We start from the raw sequence: 23,885 nt of genomic DNA on the forward strand, positions 1-23,885 counted from the left end.
ACTGGTATCCTCCAGGTATTGACAACTTCCAGCATTCCTGACCATTAGCCATGCTGGGGGTATCATCTGAAGAGCACCAGTAAGGGAAGGCTGTTAAATATTTCAGAAATAAGTGAGGAGCGACATCATCAAAGGAATATAATCCATATCGAGAGCATGAAGAGTCAGAATGCCTGTTCTTTAGAGTAATAAGTAGAACTCCAGTTGTTTTGGCTCTCAGCATCCCAACATTCCTGACTATTGGGCAAGGAAGGCAGGGGCTTCTGAGAAATGAGGTTCAAACTATCTAGAGATTAACTTTTTGCACCCATGCTTTCGAGTTCTCAAAGCACCCAAGCTGCCTCTCACAGAATTACGTTTTCAGGTGGGTTCAAGATGATGGCATTTCTTAAAGCTCTTGGATTAGAATGCATGATCTGATTCATACATTCCAAAACCATGGCTTAAATCTGAAAATCAACCAAAGCAGATATATTTCCAATTTTTTAAAAAGGGAAAGAAAAATTGCTCTACCTGCAGCGTGGACTAGCAGATAGAGCTAGTGTTGTCCTTTTGCTCCAATGCATAGAATGCTCCCTGGCAACTATTCACATTTTCTGTTTTGCCCAAGCATTCATGTATCAGCCAGTTTCTAGTGCTAATTGTCCTTAAATCAATCTTTTAAACTAAGCCCCTAACTCTCAATGTGGAATCTCACATACTGCCACTTCTTCAATTTTTTAAGCCATCTTTATGCTCTTCTAGTCCAGTATTTATTCCTTTCTCTTCCACTGAACGCACTATTCTTCTCTTACTTCAAAGCCTGTTTTACCTGTCACTGATTCTTCACATCTTTAGTAGCTATTAGTGAACTAATGCACAGAAACAGAGAAAGGCAAAGATATGGGTGAGGTTGGTGGCAGAATTCGTGTTCTAAAGCTAAGGGGCACAGAAGCACAAGGAACAAAAATACTACATGAAAAAGCCTGAATTAAAAGCCCAATCTTTAATATCTACAATTAGAATAAATGAGAAATGTATAGACTCACAACTTTAACTTACATAACCGGAACTGTTGTGCATTATTTGGTGATTTATACAATATGGAATTTTATTGTTTTTAGAGACTTGGGTCACAAGCATTATGCATGGTTGTTACCAATATTTAGCAACTCTAACTCTAATGGTGCATGATTTGAAATTGAACTATGAAGCAGAGCTGGGACAAAGAAATTGAGCAAAATGTCACAACTGATGTCTTCTTTTACTAGGTTATTACCAAGGAGATGTGTTACTACTTTCGCCCACAACCCTACATTCCTCGTAACACTGATTTTAGCTCTATTTATTTTATTATTTATATCCTGAAGTATTTTCTCTTGCAAGAAACCCAACAGAGCCCATCATTTCCATTTTATTCTCACAACAGCCCTGTGAAATAGGTTAGGCTGAGAGTCTTTGCCTGGTCCAAAGTCATCCAGTGAGTGCCATGGCCAGATGAGAATTAGAACATGCATCTCCTGAGTTCCAGGTTCCAACCATTACTCTAGCCATTGCATCATTCTGGCTCTTGGAACAAGGGCTGGGAAGCTATGAGAGCAGAATAAAAGAACCACACAAAAGACAGTAATAGAAGAAAAACTGTTTATTTCATAAACAGAAGTTGCATAATCTTGTTCTTTCAGGATTCTTTTTCATTTTTCAAGAAAAGATAAAGCATAATAATCTGAAGAATTTCAGCTTCTGCATATATATATATATATATTTATATTATATATATATGAACCCTCTGAACCTCTATAACCTGCAGAACTCCCATCTGTAGGAAGAGGTTATAATTCCAATGACAAAGGAACAACAATGGCAACGGCAACAACAACAAAAAAGATACAGAAAACTTGCCTCTCAACAAAAGAGAAAACCATGTCCACTGAGAGCACTGGAAGCCCACAGAACCATAGATGAGAGAAAGAGCAGAGCAAGGGAACCTTTAGCTCAGTTTGGGGCATTTGGTTTTAACCATTTCACTAGCTCTCATCTCCAAACGCACATGTCAGCTAAATTGCCTTTTTTTCCAGGTAGACAGAAACTGTCTCTGTGTGTGTTCACTCCACTATAATGCTTTCCATAGCAGTGGAGTGAAAAGTTTCACTTGTGTTTCTAGACTTGTGCTAGAACAGAAGTGAGAGTTGTCGTGGCAGACAGAGGTCCTAAAGAGACATCACCTGTGCGCGCACACATGTACACACATGCATTGGTACGTCCATGTATTTGCCACATGGAACATCACTACTGGAAAGTTGATCATTGCACTAGAACTGGCACTCATAAGGCTGGTGTCATTACTCTCTCCTGGGATGTCAGTCATTGTCAATCTAGATGATAAAATCAAATAGACTTTGCTAAGGCAGGATTCCTGCATAATGGTAGCTAATGGCAATCAAACACGGGGAATACAGGGTGATGTATAACCTTTCACAGACACTGATGAGGTGTGGCACTCCTTTAAACTCTCAGAGTTGAAGCCAGTAATGGGACCAAGGCAACGGCTGGACCTGCTTCTAGCCTGGTTCTTGATCTTATTCCAAAGCAAAGGGTATGACGAAATCTCGGCTGACCCTCTTTTGCCAAGGAAGTTCATATGTAATCAGGCACAGCACCCTGTACATTTCATTAAGAGGCACAAGGCAGCCATCTCAAAGCGGAAAGTGTCCTCTACCATACAGCTTCCTCTCACCTGACTAAAGTCTAGTCTTCTCCCTGCTGTGTTTGATGAAGGCAGGTGCAGAGCACAGAGCGCAACAGGGACAAGGCAGTCTGGGTTGACAGGCAAGGTTTACTCCAAAATTCTCTGTGGTTTTGGAGTGACAGGAGCCCAACTCTAATCATATATTTCATCTTCATCTTCAAAAAGGAAAGACTCCCTCTCCAGATTTTCTGATTCGTCGTCGTAAGAAATATTGTCATCGTCAAGATCTTCATCATCATACTCGTCCTGCCACTCAGGAACATACTCCTCATCTTCATCCTCCTCCTCCTCTTTGCCACCATCATCTGTGTCAGGCGAATCAGATCCCTCATCAAAAACCAGCCTGTGCAGAAACAAACCAAGCAGTCAGTGCACTTTGTACATGTTTCTGTTTCTCATAGCTTAGTGAAGCAGATAGTTCTATAATAGAGCTCTAAATCCCATCGTCTCTGACTCTTTCTCCTCCAGCACAATCGAGAACAAACGTGCTGCAGCCACGGCTGTCACCAGCAGTTCTGAAATTAGCCACCAATTAGACAAGAGATGGGCAACTTGTTGCCTTCCAGATGTTGCTGAACTGCAGCTCCCATAATCCTTCACCACAAGCTGTGCTGGGCAGGGCTATTGGGAATTGAGTCCAACAATATCTGAAGGGCCAAAAGGTACCTATCCCTGAGCTAGGCCTCTTTCATGATAGGAGAATATAATTAGGTCTTCAAACATAATTAGGTCTTCAAACGTTATGAATCCTGTATAATTAGGTCTTCAAACATTATGAATCCTGCTAGAACTGAATAAATAACACATGTATACACATTACAATTTAACACATTTTAACACATCACAATCCTTTGGGTACTGTGTCTTAAACAATGGCACACAGAGAACCTCTTCTTTTGCTGACAAAAACACCTTGCGTGCCCCAAAGGCTACTCATCTTCCAAGATTTTCTACCCAAGACATTGTAGAAAACAGAACATTACACTGTATAGGAAAAAAGGAGCACCTTTTAGTGGAGAGAAAGAACTGCCCAGTCAAAGTGGGGGCTAGATGCTAGATGTTATCCTAGCATCACACAAACTATGTAAAACTTGCCACACCTTAGCTCAATTGTCCATGTCATCCCCAGAAGAAAACTCACTCTTTATAAGCAGGAGTAGCATTAGGCACATTAGATAACTTAATCTCCCTCTGTTCAGAGGTTTGTTGGCTCTGGAACCCCACTCGGAAGTCCTGCCATGAAATAAGAAAGGTCAGAAAATGATGTCATCCAGATGCTAGCACCAGAGATCTCTGCCCTAAGCAAACTGCACCTTCCTCCCTCCCTCCCTCCCCTTCCTTCCCCTCCCCTTCTTTCAACTAATACATTTCTATGCCGCCCCATCGCTACAAAGCCTCGGGGCGGCTCACAACAATCTAGACCTGCTTTACATTAATATTAATAATACATTAATATTTTCCTTCTAAACAAAATTGCTAAAAATACAGTAGTTACCTGAGTGGCATGCTGCAGAATTGCTTGGAGTCGTTCTTGGATCCTACGAACTAACTCTAGACCTGTATTAAAATGTTCTGCTTTCAGTAGCCGAATGGAAGAGGCAAGATCTTGGCACTGCAGCAATGACTCTTCTGGAATAGAGGGTCAAAACAACATTAACTTTCAGGTAGCAAGTTAAGTGGTGACAACCAAAACAGTAAACTTAAACCAGCTAGTGCAGCCTACAAAATTACAGGCAGGGAAGGAGGTTTCACAGTGCTGGACTTGCAGTGAATTTCAGCTCAATTCAGAAGAGTTGCACAAAATATGAAGATTCCTTTTTCTCCCACTTTTTCTAGCCTGAATACTGAAGGCTATCCAGGTATGCGTAAAGTAGCCCCAGAATTGCCATTTTTCCAAAAACCATGGCCTTTAGCCACCCTCCTCTCTTGCTTGTTATAAAGTAAAAAAGGAGCTTGACTGTCCCCTACAGATGGAGGAGGAAAGTGGAGGACTGGGGCAGGGGCTATCTTCTGTCTTCTTACAGGTATAGACCCCCATATGTCCAGATTAAAATTTGACAAATCTACTGGAACACCTTGTATTAGAGCCACAGTTAACAAGGGAAAACGTATCACACTCCAGTAGTCCTCCCTCCTACTGGCTTACAAGCTGCAGTGACAGCTTTGGATACTGACGGAAGAAGACACATGCAGGACACATTTGGAGTTTTCCGTGTTTTCCATGTCACAATATGGAAGGAAGGTTTCAGCTAAATTTGCTCCTTCTCTCAGAGATCATGTGAGCACAATATGTGACTCCCAAAGAGCCAGCCTTGAAACTCCAGCAGCCTCCGTCTTGTAACTTGCTCTCTGACAACTGCCCACCCACACAGAATACGTGCTTGAACAATGGCTGGATTTTCATCACTAATATAGCAAGTTTTATTCCAGCCCCCCACAGTTCTGCTAACTACTTTTTGCAGAAACATTCTTTACTACTTATAAGGTGGGGAAAAACTGGCTGAGCCACATGAAATCACGGTGGGGTGTAAGACCGGGCTGTTCACAGTTGCAATAGAACTAACAGTCTAGATCGTCTGATACCTCCAGAGAACATAGCATTTGTTGATCTCTTTTTAAAAATTATGTATGCAACACTCCCTCTTAGGGATAAGGTCCGCAGCCTAGGAGTACTCCTCGACCCAGAGCTTTCTTTGGAAGCTCAGGTGACAGCGGTGGCGAGGAACGCCTTCCTTCAGCTTCGGCTGATTAATCAGCTGCGCCCCTACCTGGAGTACGACTGCCTGGCGACGGTGACACACGCGCTGGTGACTTCCCGCCTAGACTTCTGTAACGCGCTTTACGTGGGGCTTCCCCTGAAGACAGTCCGAACACTTCAATTGGTGCAAAATAGAGCTGCCAGGTTGCTGACGGGGACGGGGCGTTATGCTCACATAACTCCAGTCCTCCGTCAGCTTCACTGGCTTCCCATTGAAGCCCGGGCCCAATTCAAGGTGTTGATTATGACCTATAAAGCCCTAAACGGCTTGGGTCCTGGCTACCTGAACGAGCGCTTACGTCCGTATATGCCCGACCGCCCTTTGAGATCTGCGGGAGAGTCCCTTCTCCGGGAACCCTCCATGAAAGAAATTAGGAGAGTAAGTACTCGGAGGAGGGCTTTCTCAGCGGTGGCACCCAACCTATGGAATTCACTCCCCAAAGAGGTCTGCCTGGCACCGTCGTTACTGGTTTTTCGGCGCCAGGTAAAGACCTTTTTATTTAAACATCATCTGAATTGTTAAAACATATGATCTGGCCAGGGCAACTTCTTCTTCCTTCTCTTTCTCCTCCTATATTTTTATTTACTTAAGTTATACTGATAATTTTAATCTTATATTTGTAAACCAATGTATTTTTTGTATTTTGTATTTAATGGTAATTTATTATGTGCTATTGTATTTCATTGTATTTTATCGTGTTGTAAGCCACCCCGAGGTTTCGGCAAGGGGCGGCATAGAAATGTTATAATAATAATAATAATAATTTAGAATGTCAGGTGATACAGAGCCAAAGCCAGACCAAGTATTTGAATGGAATGAACCAAAAATGTTGGCAGTGAGGAAATACTCCCTCACCTGTTGCAAGGTAGTACTGGATCACTTGCACTGACTCACCCAAAAGGATCTGCAGAGCATTTGTGTGCAGCTCCAGGTTCTCTGACTGTTGCTCCATGATATCCATCTTTTCAGTGTCTTGGTTATAGTAACTGTACACACAGGAATAAGCCAGTACCTGAAAGAGGATGCATACCACATGACTACATATAATTTGGACACACAGAGAGGAAAGTGTCTTCTGCCAATGGAAGGCTTCTGTCACTGGGATCCTTCATAAGGTCCTTCTTATTACCCTGCTCTGTGCTACTTCTGCCAAACGTATAGCTAGAATAGTGCACCCATTTAAAAACACAAGCAACTCAGAAAAGAAACCTACAGGGCTGACAAGATAGTCAGAATCGAAAGAACTCAACAGTTATCTGCACAAGGTTATTTGTTGTCAGTCCTAATCTAACAACTTCTAAGGGGTCAACCAAAATGCATACAGTAAGGATCAGTAAAGGCAGCTGTCATGAGCCATTTTGGTTTCACCTGGGCTTGTGATTTTACTTTAAAGCATTTTTGGGAGAATATGGCAAAAGCTGCCTCACTGGGTTACTTTCATGGACAAGCTGCCCATGCAGCAGGACCCTGGAGAGGCTGAAAAAGCAGGCAGCCCTTTCAAGGTACGACTGGGACTCCTTGGGGAAGGGGAGTATCTTGCTGGTGCCAAAAACAAGAATCACAAAAGTTGCTCAGAGAGGCAGCTCTCATAATTTAAAAAAAGAAAGAAAAAAGAAGGCAAGACATTGTGAGGCTGAAATGCCTCATGGTGGTTCCAAGGAGGGGAGAAGCCTTTGCCAGCTTTGCCCCAAGTGCTGCTCCAACTCTTTTGGGGCAGCTGACACTGATAGCCTTTCTATTGCTGTTGCCAAGCAGCTCTTTGGGATTCTGTGCTACTCCTTAGCTTGTAGAGTTGTCTGGGTTCTGACAACATGGCAGGCCTGCGGTGGCTTCAAAACCATACAACAAGCCATGGCTTGTTGGAGCAGCTTTGTAGGGACAAAGAAGCCACCCTATGGCACCATGCTTGGACAATCCCATTTTAACAAGGTATGCAAACTCAATCAATAAATCTGCCTCTGAAATGCCATAGGTTCGCATGGATTGAAACTTAGGCCAAATTCTTCTGCACCCTTCCTCTCATGTCCCCTCTCCTCACAGAATACATTTCTTCAACTTATCTGAATGTTGTTGATCCCCTTTAAAAATGGGGCATATGGGAATTGATCTGTAATGGCTGCTGCCAAGAAGAGAATGAAGGAACTGTAACAGAAGGGGAGAAAAGACAGCAAGGAGAGCTGCATGTTTCCCACAGCACCCCCCTCACAGGTATGCACTTACTTTTCGCGCCTGTTCCAGTGTTTTGCAGGCATCAACAACAAACGTCAAAGTTCGAATTTGTGGCACATCACTGACTGAGGAGACCCTATTTCGCAAGTTCATGGCAAATTCCTGCAATGGAGGAGAATAGTCTCAGGTTTCCTGCTGCCTTCACTTTACTGAAAGTGCTACTCTGAAAGTTTTCCTGTTATCTGTGAGTGGATACACACATACACATGCGTGCACACACCTTCCTGAAGTAATAACACCAGCTGACTAGGGCCACCTTTGTCATCTGTCATTCCAGGCTAGGATCTTGTCCTATTTCTACTGTGATTAATATTTTGGTCTGTTTGGCAAAGTAGTTAACCATTCCGGGCATGCAATCCACCAGGAGAGGTCATCAGTATGCTGTTGACACTCAGCCCTACCACTCATTTGCAGCTGATCCAGGTGAGGCGGTGTCAGCTCTGGAAACCTGAACCAATGTCTCAGAGCCTCAGTCCACGGGGAGGTTATCTGTCCTCTCCTGGATGGCTGCATTCCCCCTGAAGGACAGAGTATGGAGCTTGGGGGTGCTCCTAGATCCAAAGTTGTCCCTGAAGCACCAGGTGACACCTGTGGCCAGGTGCACCTTTTATCATCTGTGGCTGAAATATCTGGTTTTTATTTACGTCAGGATCAATGGGTTACTGTGGATCAATGTCTATTGTGTTATATTTTTAATGATTTCTGTTATTATTCTTGAAGTGCTATGATCACTATGGATTTGCTGTTGCAATTATGTTTATGCTGCAAACAGTTCTGGGAGTGTTGCTATAGCAGAGTCTATCAAAACTTTAAATAAATGAAATAAATGAATAAAGAAAAATAAATGCAGACAGAAATTCCACATAACACAAACAGCTTCCCTTTTTGCAAACAAAACCCAAAGTAGTATTGGTAGCCAATTTCTGCAACTAATGCTTGGATCAGCTACCTATTCTTGCTCAGCACGAACACAGTAATGCATGATGACGAATGTGCCCCAGTCCTCTTTGGATATTCATAAAGTTTGAATGAAAGCAACTGTAAAACAAATATGGAAAGCAGCTGCTCAATAAAGCTGCCTGTAATGGTGTATTTATTGTGGAGCGTTTGATCAACGATTTCCTTTTTAGCTGTAGCCAAGGATCTGCCACCATCCGTCCACCCACACAACTTGTTGCATGATGCAGAATGTAGGTGTACAGAGCTGTGCTGCATTCCCCACTTGCCTTGACATATGGAAAACGCAAATGTGCCACGTGCCCTCAAACAGAGTAACAATAGAGATAAGCCTCTGAAACCTGGTGCCTTCCTGAGACATCTCAGGACTCTCTGAGGGTGCTTCATCTTTAATGCATGTCCTCCCCAGGCTGGAGTGGGTTACAGCAAGGGGGAAAAAATTAGGCCGGAGCACTTTTTTCCAAAGGTCCCTCATAGCTCTTGTGTCTTGAGGTGATCACTCTAAAGAAGATATAGCAGGGGTGGGGGCATGGGGAATGGATTCTTAAAACCCTTCCTACCAAAACCAAGAAAGAGTGAGAAAGTCAAACCATTTCACCCATCTAAATGTTGAAAGCTGAAAATGTGTTGAGTGGTTTTACATAAGACAGGAAAGAGGATCTAATTTGTGCATCCTTGCTGCAAGACAAAATCTGCAAGTCTTGCTCTCCTGCTGAAAGGCAGAAACTGTCTGAAGGAGAGGGCCACTTCCACTCCCTGTCATCCTGCCAACTTTTAGACTTAGAGCAGGAAAGCAATAAATCTTTCCTGACTATCTGGATGAGGTGCTAACATATAACTATGATTCGAACTGAACTTGTTCATTAGAGCTAATTATGGCTACATAGTCTAAAATGACCTAGGGAGAAAGATGCAATTTCAAGCACATGCTCCTCACCCTTGCTTGATGGTGGAAAGTGCACCTTTCATTATAGTCCTGGAAGCGCTTCTCCTGTCGAGCTGCTTTGCTCACCTGCCGGAGAAAAATGCAACGAAGAACAACTTAAAGCACTGAATTCTAGACCAACCTTCATGCAAAACAGCTTTCAGAGTATACAGACATAAAAGTTCAAAATTACAAGCATATCACTATCAAAAAGAAAATATCCAATGTAACAATTAAAATAGAAAGGCAACAGACAAACTTATGCTACTGGCAGAAGTGATGCCACCTGTTAAAATACCTGAGCAAAAAAAGGTGCTTGACAGTGAAAAGACTGTCAAGTCAGCACCAACTGAACTTCCTTAGAGAGGGAAGTGACCACAAAAAAGGCCCTTTGTCCAAACATAATGCACTTCTCCCACAATGGTTCTCCTACTGATGGTGCTCAGAAAAGGCTTCAAGTTTGCCCAGCATTCCGCATTCATACACTCACCATAGCAGAACAGTTGTAATAATCCTTGTGGGTTGGTTTCCAAGGCTTCAGGCAACGCCAGCAAAATCCATGGTTACATTTGGCACAAGTCATACTGCATATGACAGAAACAATGGCAATTAATTTTAATGTCAGTGTTTGCCAACAACTTATTCCTCAAACTTGCATGTAGCACATGACACTCTGTACAGGCAAAAGGTAACTTCAAGGCTGTTGAGTCTCCTGGTTGCACTGATAACTGAAAACTATGAGTGAAATCACTAGCATTTGTACACAAGCTTCTAAGATTAACTCACAGTTCATAATAAAAGTTATTCAAAAATTGCAGTGGTGGCCAGACTGTTTTGAGGAGTGCATGGCCCCATTAACTGTGAAAGAATCCACAACTTAATCAGCTCTCTCTGTGTAGCTGAATGAGTAAAGCATGTCAGTGACCTCACCAAATATACGGCAACCAAATTCCTGATGCACCAAATGTTTCCTTGTTAGTTTGATGACTTACTAGATTTAATCTTCATAGGCCAACAATTTACTGGGACTGGCCTAGTTCATCTTCAGTTACATGCTTGTCCAACTCCAGTCTGCACTGGTCAGATGCCTAGGCCTGTAACGCCATACTAAAAATTCACTACAGACAAAGGAGAGAACCACTGCTATATTTGGGGCATTTTACAAGCAATGCTGAAAGCAACACAGATAAAACTGCCAAATCTATTTCAGTATAAGAACTTTTTCCACTTTTATTTGACTGCCAAACTTCAAATGTTCCAGCTTAGAGAGAGGGGGGGAACACGCATGTGCCTCCACACACTAAGCGTTGCATTTGAACTTCAGCACAGTTAGTAAATAAATCCCTATCCTGAGTAATGTACACAGGTCAGAGAAGGGAAGAAATATAGTAGGAAAATATTTGCTTGGCATAGACTGTGATATTATTTCTAAAGAGGTAACATATACACAGATAGTTTAATGCAGGACCCTGCGGGGAGGGGTGGCCAACATAATATCTAAAGGACAAAGGAGAGAAAAACAGCTCTGAAGTCAGGCAAAAGCAATTACTAGTCAATACATTCTCTCCCAAAACCTGATCAGAATTAAAGCTTAGGTGACGTAGAACACAGCAGAGCCATGGCAACTGCATAAAAATGTGGCCTATGAAAGCACCAACTGAAATGGCCGCAAGTATTTCTTGACCCCCTAGCCAGGTGTTTTCCCTCCAAGTGAAACCCCCACAGGCCCTCCCCCACTTGTCGGTACAGCAGAAGACCCTGTGGCTGGAAATCCTGTACAATCAGCATCCCCAGGTTGTAACAAGACCTCAATGCACAGACAACATGGAGATCAGTCTAGCCCGTGATGCAGTGGAAGAGCCAATGTGCAAGATTCCTTTGTCTCTCCACATGGTCTTAATTGCATGGAGTATCGCCCAAATAGGATTTCAGATTTTGTCCTAGTGAGCCTCCCTAACACCAGAATACAAAAAGCAACTTCATCTTGACAGAACTCAGATTAAGACTAGAAGTCAGACATGCCACTTTGGTACAGGTCAATGCAGCACACTGGCTGCTTTTTCACTTGAAACATCAAAGCGGCATGGGGGGGGGGAAATCACATTTTGTAAACAAGACAATCGGAAGATGCATTTACAGCTATCTATCCTGCATTATTTGTGAGAACTGGAGTGGGGTGGATTCTTCATCTCATGGAGTGAAACGATACAAAAATTAATCTGGCAAAAATTAGGAGCATGTTGAAATCTCCTCTAGCAGGAAATCACATGATAGTGAGAAGACATAGCTTCAAAGGAAAGAAATCATGCCATCTCAACACCTTTTAAGAAACATGGCAACAGAACTATAACTAAGCTGTGACCCCAGAATTCCAGCATAAGAGCAAGACTATAGATGCTTATACTAACTAAGGATACAAATTGAAATGGCAGGTTTTCCTCACACCAGCAAAGGTAGCAGCCAAATGCATCTGACTAATTTGCTCGGGCTTTTGATATTTCCGGGTGTCAAAAGCTCAGTTCAACTAAATTGACAAAAAAGCAACCACAACAGACATTGTGAGCAAAGGGATCCAAAAGAAAAATGGTAAAATGGACCTTCCTACTATGTGATAGCTCAGAACTGAATCCATTGCTGGCCGTCCACCTGCAAAATAGATTCCCCTTCCCCTATCCCTTTCCAGCTGCAAAGTTCTTCCTCTTTCTGAGACTTAACCCTTCCCTTTCTCTCCTCAAACCATTTCCTCCATGATTCTTCCAGACCCATTTTACTCTACATAGTGAGCTTTAAGACCCACTTACAAAGAGAAATTTTAGGAGAACAGCTGAGAGCAGAAATACTAAAACGTGGCCTTCCCATCAATCTATTTCCCATTCCAAAGTGACTCCTCCTAAGAGCATTTAACAGTAAAGGAGCGACTGGCTAAAATTACATGTGGGTACAGATGCCTCCAAGAAGGATTTTATGCATGCTAACAAGGGTTGAACTACATAATATTCCTAAGAACATTTAGTCCCAGTTCAAAGCACTCTGCATTACAAACACTACAATCTTGTGGATAGGTGCTCCAATGGGCAATTAGTTTGTTCATTAAAAGGTTGCTTCTAGGTCTTAGCCTGTAGTGTGTGTGTGTGTTTAAAATTACATTTTAGCTATTAGATATCTTTACCATTTTGTGTGTGCTAGGTTGTCCAAATAAAAATCTTTCATCAGCATATATATTAACAAAATCATTAAATGTCTGCTTTGCCTTTTCTTCAGTGAATGACAGAACTCAAATTTCCTTAAAGTCACTTTCCTGCCCAAATGTATACCCTTCCTCTTTTAGAGGCAGAAGTGATTGTCATTATATCTTATCTAGCCTGAGAATATCTTTAGCATTCTTTTGCCACTACTAAGGCCTGACGACTAATTGAAATCTTCAAATATTCTATGAATGAACTGAAAATCCACTGCCCTTGAATCTCCTTCCTTGTCCTACAGCCTCTTGCCTCATGAACAAACAGGAAGGCACAAGTCGACTGCTTTGTTTGTTTGTTTGTTCGTTTGGAATTTTTGTATGCCGTCCCATTCGCATAAGCCTTGGGACGGCTTCCAACATCATAAGTAAATACATATACAAATACATACATATAAAATCTGGAAACATCCTGGCTCAATATTTTAAAACCAATAAATAAAATCAACAATTATTAAAATATCGATTAAATAACAAGGTCTTGGCCTGGTGCCGAAAAGCAAATAATGACGGCACCAGGCGGACCTCTCTGGGGAGCGCATTCCATAAGTGGGGCGCCACCGCAGAGAAACCCCTCCTAATATCTTTCACGGAGGGTTCCCGGAGAAGGGCCTCTGCCACCAATCTCAAGTGGCGGGAGGGCAAATATGGACGCAGGCGCTCCTTTAGATATCCAGGTCCCAAGCCGTTAAGGGCTTTATAGGTGATAACCAGCACCTTGAATTGGGCCCGGACTTCGATGGGGAGCCAGTGAAGATGGTAGAGGACTGGGGTTACGTGAGAATAACGCCCAGTCCCCATCAGCAACCTGGCAGCTCTATTTTGCACCATCTGAAGTATTCGGACCGTCTTCAAGGGCAGACCCATGTACAGTGTGTTACAGAAGTCCAGTCGGGAAGTAACCAATGCGTGTGTCACTGTCGCCAGGCAATTGTTCTCCAGGTAGGGACGCAGCTGATGGATCAACCAAAGCTGAAGGAAAGTGCTCCTCGCCACCGCAGTAACCTGAGCTTCCAAAAACAGCCCTGGGTCGAGGAGCACTCCCAAGCTGCAGACCCTGTCCTTCAGAGGGAGTGCAACCCCATTCAGGACAAAGTCCAAGTCACCTACTACCCCAGAGCCCAAACCACCCACCAACAGGACCTCCGTCTTGTCTGGATTGAGCTTCAGCTTATTGACCCTCATACAGCCCATTACCTCGGCCAGGCACCGGTTCAGTACAGCCACTGCCTCACCTGGATTGGCTGAAAAAGAGAGGTAGAGCTGGGCATCATCAGTGTACTGATGATTCTGCAGCCCACACCTCCTGATGACCTCTCCCAGCAGTTTCATGTAGATGTTAAATAGCTTTAACAAGATGTTAAATAGCTTCCAGCTCTCAGACAAGGATGGTAGGCCAGGTGAACGCAACCATCTAACATGAGTGCAGCTATACATCAGCCAACAAGCCAAGAAATACTGGGGAGACCCCAGCTAGCCACACCTGCTTGTCTTGGCCATCTTTCTTCTACCCTCTACGCCAACAAATACACAAAAAAGGTACTCACTGTAGACACCCCTCATTTTTCTCTATTTGAGCTTGGCAACTTGGGCAGCGCTTGGAGATAAGTTTGGCAAGATGCTTGCTTTGGGCTTCCACAGTCATCCCTTCATAGAATCCACCATCATCCATCCACTGGGACATGTGGCTGCAACTGGCAGGGTAGTGTGCCTACATGGAAAACACAGACGGAACTGCATGTCGAGCAAAAACCCAGAGGAATTGTTCTGCAAGGATATACAGCCCTTTCTTCCTCCTTATCTTAGCCTTACTTCTGGGAAGTTGCAGTTGAAGCAGGAGATCCAAGAGCACTTTGAACAGGCTTCTCCACAGCCAAGGCCTTCCTTGCAGAGAATCTGATCACAGCCTTGAGGGTTGGTGCACCAGGTCAGGTTTGAGCAGCACTCAACGTAGCCCCTCAGGAGCGCTTTCTCATACTGGAGAGAGAGAGAGATACAGGAGTCACTTTTGGGGTTCCTTCACAACAGCTGTAGTTATGTTTCTGGTAGTTCATCCCCTAAGTGATGTGAAGAATTGCTGAGGATAATTAGAAACCACTGTGCAAAAAACAACAACAACGAGAGATCAAGTGTTCAAGCAGACTTGGATGCTGACCATAACCAGAATAGCTGGTTTGATTTTCCCACTAACCTGGAAGTTCTACCACTTGGTAAAGATCATGTCAAAATGCTGAAAATAACTATTACTTGGGCAACAAAAAATGTGTTTTATCTAATAGAAATCAGACAAGGTTCTAATAGAGTGGCTTGATAAAATGTGGCAATCAAATTAGTAAAATTAGCAATTTATGCTTAAAATAGATTGAGTTCATTATCTTTTTTTGCAATAATGGGATCTTCTAGAAGATGCTGGACAATCAGTCTAAACAATATTGAAATGTATTTATTCCATATGTATCACCGCTGGTTTTATATAGCACCTTTTTACATTCTCATTTCTTTTGTACACTCTTAACCACTACATCACATTGGCTCTCTTATTCCAAAATAATAGCTGTTAACAGTTCCCGAGAGGCTCACAAAGTGGACAACCAATGTTAAAACTCTTACTCAGAAACCCACGCAAGCAATTGCTCTTCTCTATGACCCAATTTCCAATCTGTAGAATTGGTACATCTCCTCTCTCCCTTCCCACTCATTCTCTCCCTGAACTATTTAAATAGAAAGGTCTGGAGTTACAACAGTAAGAAATGAGCTTCCCTTTCTGAAAGTCCTTCTAAACTTGATAGTGTCAAGTCCCTGTCAAGATTCAAGGGCTTATCTCTTAGTTCAAGAGCAACAAGGTGCTACTTATCCTAGTACAGCAGGACAACCACTGTTGACCTATAAGTGGTAAACATATTAGATGCCCTATAAAACTGAGAGTCAATAAAAACCTGTATGAGAATAGCTACTCTAATGCCTTCAAGAAATGTGATCTCCTTGACAAAGGGGAACTATTTTTTAAAAAGAACACATTTCAGTGCAATTCTTTGGAGCATATCAGAATGATGTGGGTATGAAAATGCCCAATAGAATTTTCAGTGATTAGGGACTGAGTTTCCCTTCCCATTCCTCCTGAATAGCAAAAATCAGAGTAACGCAAAATAAGCAAATATGCTAATTTGCAAACTGCATGTAAATGGAAGACTTAGTACATAAAAATTAATAATACGGAGCTTTCACTTTGCTTTGCTTGGATTCAAAGCAAGGGAATCGTCCAGTTTCCTCCCAAAGCAGACCATCCCAGAGTCCTGAACACAGCATCTAACTGATGGGACGAAGCACTTGCACAGCATATTGCTCCAAATGCCTCCAAAGTAAGTTATTGTGGAGATGAGATGTTCTGCAACATGGGGCACAGACAGCAGGGAGGTCTTACGGATTCTAGCAATCATGGAATAATTTTATTGGCATGACCTATTACAGCAGATCCCAAGCTAGGTGTTCTTTCGGCACAACAATGTCTGTATTCATAATCTCCCATTGATTTGATGAGTGCTAGTCAGTCTTCCCATGGATTATGCCTGTGTTTGTCCCCACCTGGTGCCCTCCAGATGACTGCACCTCCCATCATTCCTACTAGAACTGTTGTGCCTACCTTGGCAATGACTTCCTTGGAGGAAATGATAGACCGGATAAAATCAGTAGTGGGCTGTGCAGGGCAGTCGGAGATGGGACATGTGCAGTTCAGAATCAGATTTTGTTCGATGCGAGTTGTCAAGTATTCATTCCAGCAGGACTAGTTTAAATAATTGAGAGGAAGGAAAATAAAGGATGGCTAGATCTAAACATATGCATGACATCAAGTACACTGCAGGCAGCAATACGCCTTGCTGCCCACACAGGACAAAATCATTTCCCAAAACCTACAAGTAATTCAGAGATAAGGATGGGCATCAGTTCCAAAAGGTGACAAAATTGCATCATGGATTTGGATAGTGAGACAACCATTTGAGCCTCAAAGTAAGCTGAATGGATACAGGGACAAAAGAATATAGACTGGGTGCACTGCACAGAAAAAGCGGTGGTGAACTACACCTTCGCCTCTTCTAATGCATTTTCAGTATGAACTGCTGAAAGAAACTGTTCTCACATGCAAAAGTGAGAGCAGGGCATGGGGAATCCTGCCTGCCTGCCTGCCTGCCTGCCTGCCATCAGGACAGTAGATCCTCACCTTACAGCAGTAGTGCATGCAGCAGAGAACAGGTGGATTGTCTGCTTGGCTCAGTGGATTTACACACACTGGACAGTGGGTGACAGGGCTTGAGGGTGGCTGGGGGTTCCGCACTTGCAGCCCTGACGAAAACAGCAGCAGCTCCGGATCCTCCGTATAGCGCTGGATCAGGACATCCACATTCCACTTGCAGTGTATCAGCAGGTGCTGGGCTATATCTGCAGTCACACTCAGAGTATCCGAAACCCTTTCCACAGTCTGAGTCATCAGTGCTCCAACCTCTTCTTGGTTCATTGTGCGTCCCATGGGCAGCAATACCGTTTCCATCAGCACTTGTTCTGTGCCAAGGCCAAAGGCATCCAACCTAGCAGCAAGCAAATTTCTTATCAAGAGCATGCAGACAGGGCCTGTTCCTACTGTTATGCACAGTATGTTCTTAAAAATACCTGAACGGAGAACATTTGTGGGCTGTATCGGTCTCCAAAGGGCCCTTTTCCTTCTGGCAATCTGTGCTCTGAAAGATGAGCTGTGCTTGCCCCCGGTGAGGTGTGGTGGGCTCTACAGAGATGTACTCCAGGAGCTGTGGGTTGTCCTCCTGACGGCGGATGTAGCCCTGGTTCAGCAGATGCAAGATGCAGGACAGGACATCAGTACTGCTACAACAGAAGCTCAAGAACTTCAGAGCTGAGCCGGATTCCCATTTCTGGCAGGCATCCATCACCTGGGAGAGGTACAGAGAGTGAATTAGTCCCTGCTCTGGCTACCAGCTGGAGGAAGCTGCAAGGCCCCATCCGCACACGCCTTACTCGGAACACCAAGTTGTCGATGTGTATCTCCTTCTCCTCTTTCAGGATCTGGATGAGCAGGCAGCAGATGATGTTCCTCTTCCTCTCCAGAGCGCTGGCCTCGTTCTCCTCCACATTCAGGTATGTCTGTTTGGGCAACAGCCACAGGTGCTGGCCCGACACCTGAGACAGCGTCACCTCGTTCAGCCTCAGGACACCTAGAACCAAAGCAGAGATGCCCATTTACCTGCAGCAAAGGCATTTCAGGCTTCCTGAAGCCGCACAATGAGCTGCTCTTGGAGATGTCTGGCTTGGGACATCCCCTTCGGCTTCCCCATCCAGAGCTGGCACACCGCATGGTCCATGGATAAAGCAGAAAGTCAGGATCCGGCCCACCATGCCGGGTCAAGACCCCCTACCTGGCGGTTCCTCCTCCACACTTACTCTGATTCTGGGTCAGGATCCCGTTCTCTTTCGTCAGGGGATTCAATGCGTGACTGAGGAGGACGGGGGAGAGACCAGTCTCCTGCGACAGAACTTCCACAGAAACCTCCTACAGCCAACAGAGGAGCAGGAAAGGAAGCTGAGTACACTGAGAGAAGCAGAGATAAAGAGGAGCGTGCAGCTCCACGCCATCACTGTGCATGGGATGCTGCCTCAAGCTTCAGCCTTCAACCTGCAGGCCAGTCGGAGATCCTGGCGCTGCAGGCGATGGAGAGGCTGGCTATCTCCGAACAGGTGATCTCAGGCTCTCGGGCACTCAGTAAATCTTTGGGCAGTGGATGCCCGACTCTGCAAAACACCTGCCAACATGATCCAGAAGCCACCCACGGCCCAAATCTCAGGCGATTCCAGCACGATCCCTGGCTAAAGACAGGCCGGTGAGCAGAAATGCGTCTCACTCCTCGACCTCAGCCATGGCCCGAACTGTGTAACTTTACGCCAAAGAGCAAAGTGGGAGTATCTGAGTAATACAGAAATTGCCCCCGTGGGAACGCATCCGGTGCACATTGCATGGGCTGTGCTCTCGTGCACAACCGACCCTTGGGATGTGCGCTTATCCGTTAATGTGCAGAAATTTCAACTTAATCGTGGGCAACTGCTTCAAGGGAAAGGATCCCATCCCCAGAGCCACAGAAAGCCAGGCTGGCAAAGAGAGAGCGAGAGCGAGAGCGAGGAGGCCGTCAGGACCTCAGCGTCGTTGAAGCACAGAAGAATGTACATCTGCAAAGTGGACACGTGCAGGACGCAGCCCTGGTGCTCCAGCTCAGCGTGGCCCAGCCACGTCCACTGCAAACGTCGCGGCTTGGTGTGCTCTTGTCCGAAGCGGCTCTGACCTGCAAGGGACGGAGAGGAGGGTCTCAGGGACGCCCGTGCGCACGAAGCCAAGAGAGGGCTGTGAGCGCCCGGCTGGGCACCGTGTAAGGCTCCTTTCCTCGCAAGGCAGCGATCGCGAGGGGCCAAAGGAGGGACGCCCATTTGCAGTCCCCGGGCGAGGCTGCCCTCTCTCTTCAAAAGCACAGGATATTGCAGCTCTCGCCCTGGATCTAGCCCAACAAGGCTTGTTATTTGCCTGGGGGGTTCCTTAAATCCACTGCTGCCTCTCAGCTATTCAATCTGGCCCAAAGACGCAACGCTCTCCCAGAGCTTTTCTGTCACTCCTGTCGAAAGCCTGATGCCGCTCATCTGCAACGTGCGGACACTCCCCAGGCGCAGTGTCTCTGGGCGTCTGCCCCTGCCCTGCCCTGCCCCAGCTGAGCCCACGGGAAATCTGCAGGGACCGCCCTGCCCTGCCCTGCCCCAGCTGAGCCCACGGGAAATCTGCAGGGACCGCCCTGCCCCAGCTGAGCCCATGGGAAACCTGCAGGGACCGCCCTGCCCTGCCGGGCCCAGGGAGGCCCAAGGACACCTCGACACTCACTCTGGGTGTAGAAATCTGCAAACTTGCTCAGGTGCTGGCTGAGGGATGGCGGGAAAAACCGGGCAGGCTCCTCCAGGTAGCAGAGCGGTGAGATGGTCCAGCAGCGTGGGGACAAAGCCAGCACCTTCACGTCAGCCTCCTCCTCCTGAGGGAACGGCTCCACCTCCATCGTCTGCGAGTGGGACCAGCATTAGGCTCCTGGCCTTGGAGGCCCCTGGCCAGACCAACCAGCAGGGAGCAGAAGGGGAAGGCAAAAATGCCTGGCAATGTGGAGCTCTTTGGCTTGTGGGGAACGATCCGGCCCTGGGAGACGCGATCCTCCTGCCCCCCGCACTCACCACTGCTTCCTCTTCCTCCTCCGCCTCCTCCTCCTGTTTTCCACGCTGATCGAGTTCCAGCAGATGCTTGTCGAGCTGCTGCAGCTGGAAGAGGTGGAACTGCTGCTGCTGCTGCTCCAGCTCGCTCAGGTTCTTCAGCATCTGCTGAGGGAACCGGTTGGGGAAGCAGAGCCCGATGTGCTCCACCACGGCCGTCTCCAGCCACGTCTTGCCCTGGGACAGCAGCCGGTCCCCCAGGTAGTACCTGGCGAGGCGAGGAGTGCAGGGAGAGGTGACGCAGCGGGAGCGCTCCAGCTCGCCTCGCTCCACACCCCACCACCGCTCCCCCCAGGGCCACGGCCACCCACCCTGCGCACAGAAGGCGCAGCAGCGCGCATCCCTGGGAACCGCCACCCATCCCGAAGTGCCAGCAGGACGCCTGCCGCCCCTGTTCAAGGGGCTCCCGCCGGAGGCTGCCTCTTGCCCCCAGCTAGAGGCCCACACCACCTCCCCCACCGCGAGGGCCTCACCGGTAGAAGTGCTCAAAGGTGTTGGCCAGCTCGAGGCCTGCCAGGAAGAGGATGGGCTCCAGGCTCTGCTGCAGGCGCTGCAGGCTCTCCACGTTGCCGGAATTCGCCCAGCTCTCTTGAATCCACCGGTCGATGTAACGGGCAAACTGCTCGCTCACCTGCAGGGCAGAGCAGCAAGCTCCAGATGAACCAGTCAGGAGGAGCTGCTCCCAGCAGAAGGACGGACGGTCTGCCACACAACCTCCAAGGGAGGCCCCTTTCCCTGGGGCAGAGCCCACACGCGAAGCCCAGACTGGGAGGCGGACTGAGCTGGCATCAAGACGAGGCTCTGCACCAGGAAATGGAGCTCCACTTGACGTCCTCCACCCCACAACTGGCAGGGACGGGGGGACCTGGGGCTGACAGGTTGCAGGTCAAGGAGCCCTTCCCTGCCGTGAGCTGGGGCAGCGCCCACCCGATCGCCCCCTTACTCACGTGCATGGCCGTCAGGAAGGAGAGCTGCAGCAGCCCCCCGGAGAAGCCATGGCACAGGGCCAGCATGAAGGACATCTGCTGCCCAAAGAGCTCCTCCATGGCCGTGCGCAGGCGCTGGTAGGTGCTGCAGTAGCGCTCCACGAAGTCGGGGGCCTGCCACGAGGACTCCAGGAACCGCTTCACCTGGGCGGGGCAGCAGGAGCAGCGTGAACGGACCAGAACCCACACCCGGCCAGCGCGCTCAGCGGGGCCGAGAAAATGGCAGTCTGCCAAGTAGCACCCACGGAGTGCCCTGGCATCTTATCTTGCTCCAACATGGACATGCGGGTGAGAAGAGACATTCCTCTCCAGCCTCTCCCTCGGGAGACTGCTCTGACAGGTGAAGTGGCCAGGCTCATGCTAAGAGGGTCTGATGCACTCAGATTATCAGGACAGCCAGATAAGGTAGGCTCCCCAAGTCTAAAAACTATCTGTGTGTGTGTGTTGTTTTTAGAACTTGACGTTCTTCTTTCTCTTTTCTCTTTCAAGTCAAAGGATTATTAGCGATAAATCTTCTGAAAGCAAGCCCTTGAAAAGTAAGAAGCAATTTCTCTTTCATTTGCTTAAATGAAGACGAATCAAACAGGAGGCCTGCTAATGATGTTGGATTCATATTTGAAATTAAACTCAGTTATAATATCACCTATCAGCTATGCTTAAGTTAAAGCTATGAATACTTCAGCGATGGCAAGCTGACAACTTGAAGTTGCTGACATTCATTAAAAGGGAGAAAGAACACAATCCTCACTGTTTCAAGATGCTGTTTGCTTCCCTCTCCCCCCCTTCCCCCGCGATGAGAGGGGCCCGCGCAGCGATGCTCCCCTGGCCAGCAGGGAGCAAGGGCACCCGCACGCCTGCTGCCGGCCAGGCGCCAGCCCCCGGCCACCCTACCTGCTGCTGGACCACGCCCTTCCAGCACTGCGTGATGCCCGTCGTGCTGCTGGGCTTCTTCACCGTGGCCTTGGCAGTGCCTGAGCCCAGCTCCTTGTTCCTGCCGTTCTTCCCATCTGCAAAGTGGGCCACGCAGCGTGAACGGGGGCACCAGGACCCCGCGCCTGCCCTCCCACCGCCGACCGGGCCCCCCCACAACAAGGCCTGCGTGCCACCACCCTGAGCCCTTCCCTAAGGAGCCGGGCCCCTCACAGCCCCCAGGGGGACTGGTGCTCTGCCTTCTGCCCACAAGGGCTCCCCTGCACGGCTTCTCCGCCCGCCCTCGACTCAGGAAGGAGTGCCTGCCCCTCCCGCCCCATGGGCCGGGGGGGCACTCACTGGATTTGACAGGGGGCTTCAGGTCCTCAGGCTCGGGGCTGCTCGAGTCCACGTGGACCAGCAGGTGGCTCAGGCGCCGCACACGGGAGTTGAAGACGGCGGCCCGGCTCTTGGTGCGCCGGGCAACCTCCACGTTCTCCAAATACTGGCTCAGGAGCCACGACAGGGGGCTGATGCCGCTGGGATCTGGAAGGGCGGGAAGAGGCAGGAGTCAAGGCGGCAGCTGGGAAGCGGGAGGGATGGCCAAGCCTGCCCACCCCGGTCCCTGGGCAGGAAGGGGCCCCGTACCTGGGGAGGTGATGCTCTGCACCAGGGGCGTGATCAGCGCCTCCCAGCAGGTCTTGCCCAAAGCCTGGGCGGCCTCGTCGTCGGGAAGGAAGCGGTCGGCAAACACCTGCTCGTGGCGCAAGGCGCTGTTCAGCCTGCAGAGGCAGACGAGTGGCGTTAACGACTGTTCTGAGCAAAACCTCAGTAGCCACAAAGGGTGTGGGCAGGGGGGCTTAGTAATGCACAGGGGGAGCACGTGCCGGGGCTGGGGCAGGGGCAGGGGCAGGGGCAGGGACAAGGTGAGGGATGCAGATGAAGGGGAGGGACAAGGCAAAGCCGATTCTCAGAGAAGGGGGCCTCGGGGGCACACCGGCCCCTCTCTGCTGCCGACTGGGGACCAAATCCTGCCCGGTCCTGCTCTGCCCCGGGATCCCTCCTCCAAACCCTCCCTGAGAGCAGCTCTGGGGAGAGGAGGGGGAAAGCCTGACCTGCTGAACAGCTGCAGCAGCTGCATTCGATCTTCAGAGATTTCCTGGCACCAGGTGTGCGCCTTGGTGGTGTAGAAGAGGTACGTGCGCCGGCACAGCTGCTCCTTGAAGATGGGCCAGAAGGTGGGCTTGGGCCCCAGCACCTCGAGGCCACGCACTCGCGTGTCAATGCCGCCCTGGGAACACCACCAGCCTCAGTGATGGAGCACTGCACGTCCTACACAGCAGTAACCCCTCCCCTAATAATGAATTATCTCCAAGTACCTTTCCACATGATCATTCAAGAGTAGGACACAACCCAAGTTTCATCACTGAGCAATAATTCTGAAATTCATGTTAGTACAACAGAGGCCAAAAGGATTCCAGCTACTTAAAACAGAACTGCAGTGTGTGTGTGTGTGTAACACTCCTTTGTAGGGAAACTACTGATTGTCTGTTCCAAAACAACCATGCTCTCCTTGGTATGAGTTGTGTAGTAGAGTGCCCAAACTCCAAATTTACACACATACACAAAGAAAAGTGAACAAGATTCCACCCCGCTTCCCAAAACCAGTGCAACCTGCTTGAGCAACTGGTGAAATATGACTGAGCTGAAGAGCAACAAATAAACATCACTTTCCTCGTCAGTTGCTCACCAGAAAAACTGCACTTTGCTCCTCTCCCCAGAACTTGGGCAGCTTCATTCCATGCAACTATTACTGTGGCAATAAATCTATTACCTTTGAGAAAGTACTGTATTTTTC

General features: G+C 47.5%; 1 protein-coding gene across 2 annotated transcripts in view; it reads right to left on the minus strand.

Moving 5' to 3' along the window:
- Nucleotides 1-1,609: 1,609 nt before the first annotated feature.
- Nucleotides 1,610-23,885, minus strand: part of LOC123022540 (cullin-9-like) — a 64,324-nt gene continuing 42,048 nt past the window's right edge. The window contains exons 19-41 of one of the 2 annotated variants that reach the window (XM_044428306.1): nucleotides 23,143-23,318; nucleotides 22,676-22,809; nucleotides 22,388-22,573; nucleotides 22,010-22,125; nucleotides 21,080-21,262; nucleotides 20,606-20,763; nucleotides 20,097-20,340; nucleotides 19,759-19,930; nucleotides 19,029-19,174; nucleotides 18,282-18,390; nucleotides 17,859-18,055; nucleotides 17,499-17,773; nucleotides 17,053-17,416; nucleotides 16,477-16,617; nucleotides 14,649-14,813; nucleotides 14,384-14,547; nucleotides 10,089-10,182; nucleotides 9,611-9,685; nucleotides 7,708-7,818; nucleotides 6,382-6,499; nucleotides 4,224-4,357; nucleotides 3,870-3,961; nucleotides 1,610-3,071 (exon numbers count right to left, since the gene is read on the minus strand). In XM_044428306.1, coding sequence (XP_044284241.1) covers nucleotides 2,861-3,071; nucleotides 3,870-3,961; nucleotides 4,224-4,357; nucleotides 6,382-6,499; nucleotides 7,708-7,818; nucleotides 9,611-9,685; nucleotides 10,089-10,182; nucleotides 14,384-14,547; nucleotides 14,649-14,813; nucleotides 16,477-16,617; nucleotides 17,053-17,416; nucleotides 17,499-17,773; nucleotides 17,859-18,055; nucleotides 18,282-18,390; nucleotides 19,029-19,174; nucleotides 19,759-19,930; nucleotides 20,097-20,340; nucleotides 20,606-20,763; nucleotides 21,080-21,262; nucleotides 22,010-22,125; nucleotides 22,388-22,573; nucleotides 22,676-22,809; nucleotides 23,143-23,318 — 3,765 coding nt within the window. In that variant the 3' untranslated portion in view covers nucleotides 1,610-2,860. Of the gene's footprint in view, nucleotides 3,072-3,869; nucleotides 3,962-4,223; nucleotides 4,358-6,381; nucleotides 6,500-7,707; nucleotides 7,819-9,610; nucleotides 9,686-10,088; nucleotides 10,183-10,590; nucleotides 10,717-14,383; nucleotides 14,548-14,648; nucleotides 14,814-16,476; nucleotides 16,618-17,052; nucleotides 17,417-17,498; nucleotides 17,774-17,858; nucleotides 18,056-18,281; nucleotides 18,391-19,028; nucleotides 19,175-19,758; nucleotides 19,931-20,096; nucleotides 20,341-20,605; nucleotides 20,764-21,079; nucleotides 21,263-22,009; nucleotides 22,126-22,387; nucleotides 22,574-22,675; nucleotides 22,810-23,142; nucleotides 23,319-23,885 lie in introns of those variants that run through there. The other variant, XR_006414532.1, reaches the window with a different exon arrangement.

Source organism: Varanus komodoensis, unplaced genomic scaffold (assembly GCF_004798865.1).
Source record: "Varanus komodoensis strain SLA01 unplaced genomic scaffold, ASM479886v1 scaffold2, whole genome shotgun sequence".
Taxonomy (NCBI): domain Eukaryota; kingdom Metazoa; phylum Chordata; class Lepidosauria; order Squamata; family Varanidae; genus Varanus; species Varanus komodoensis.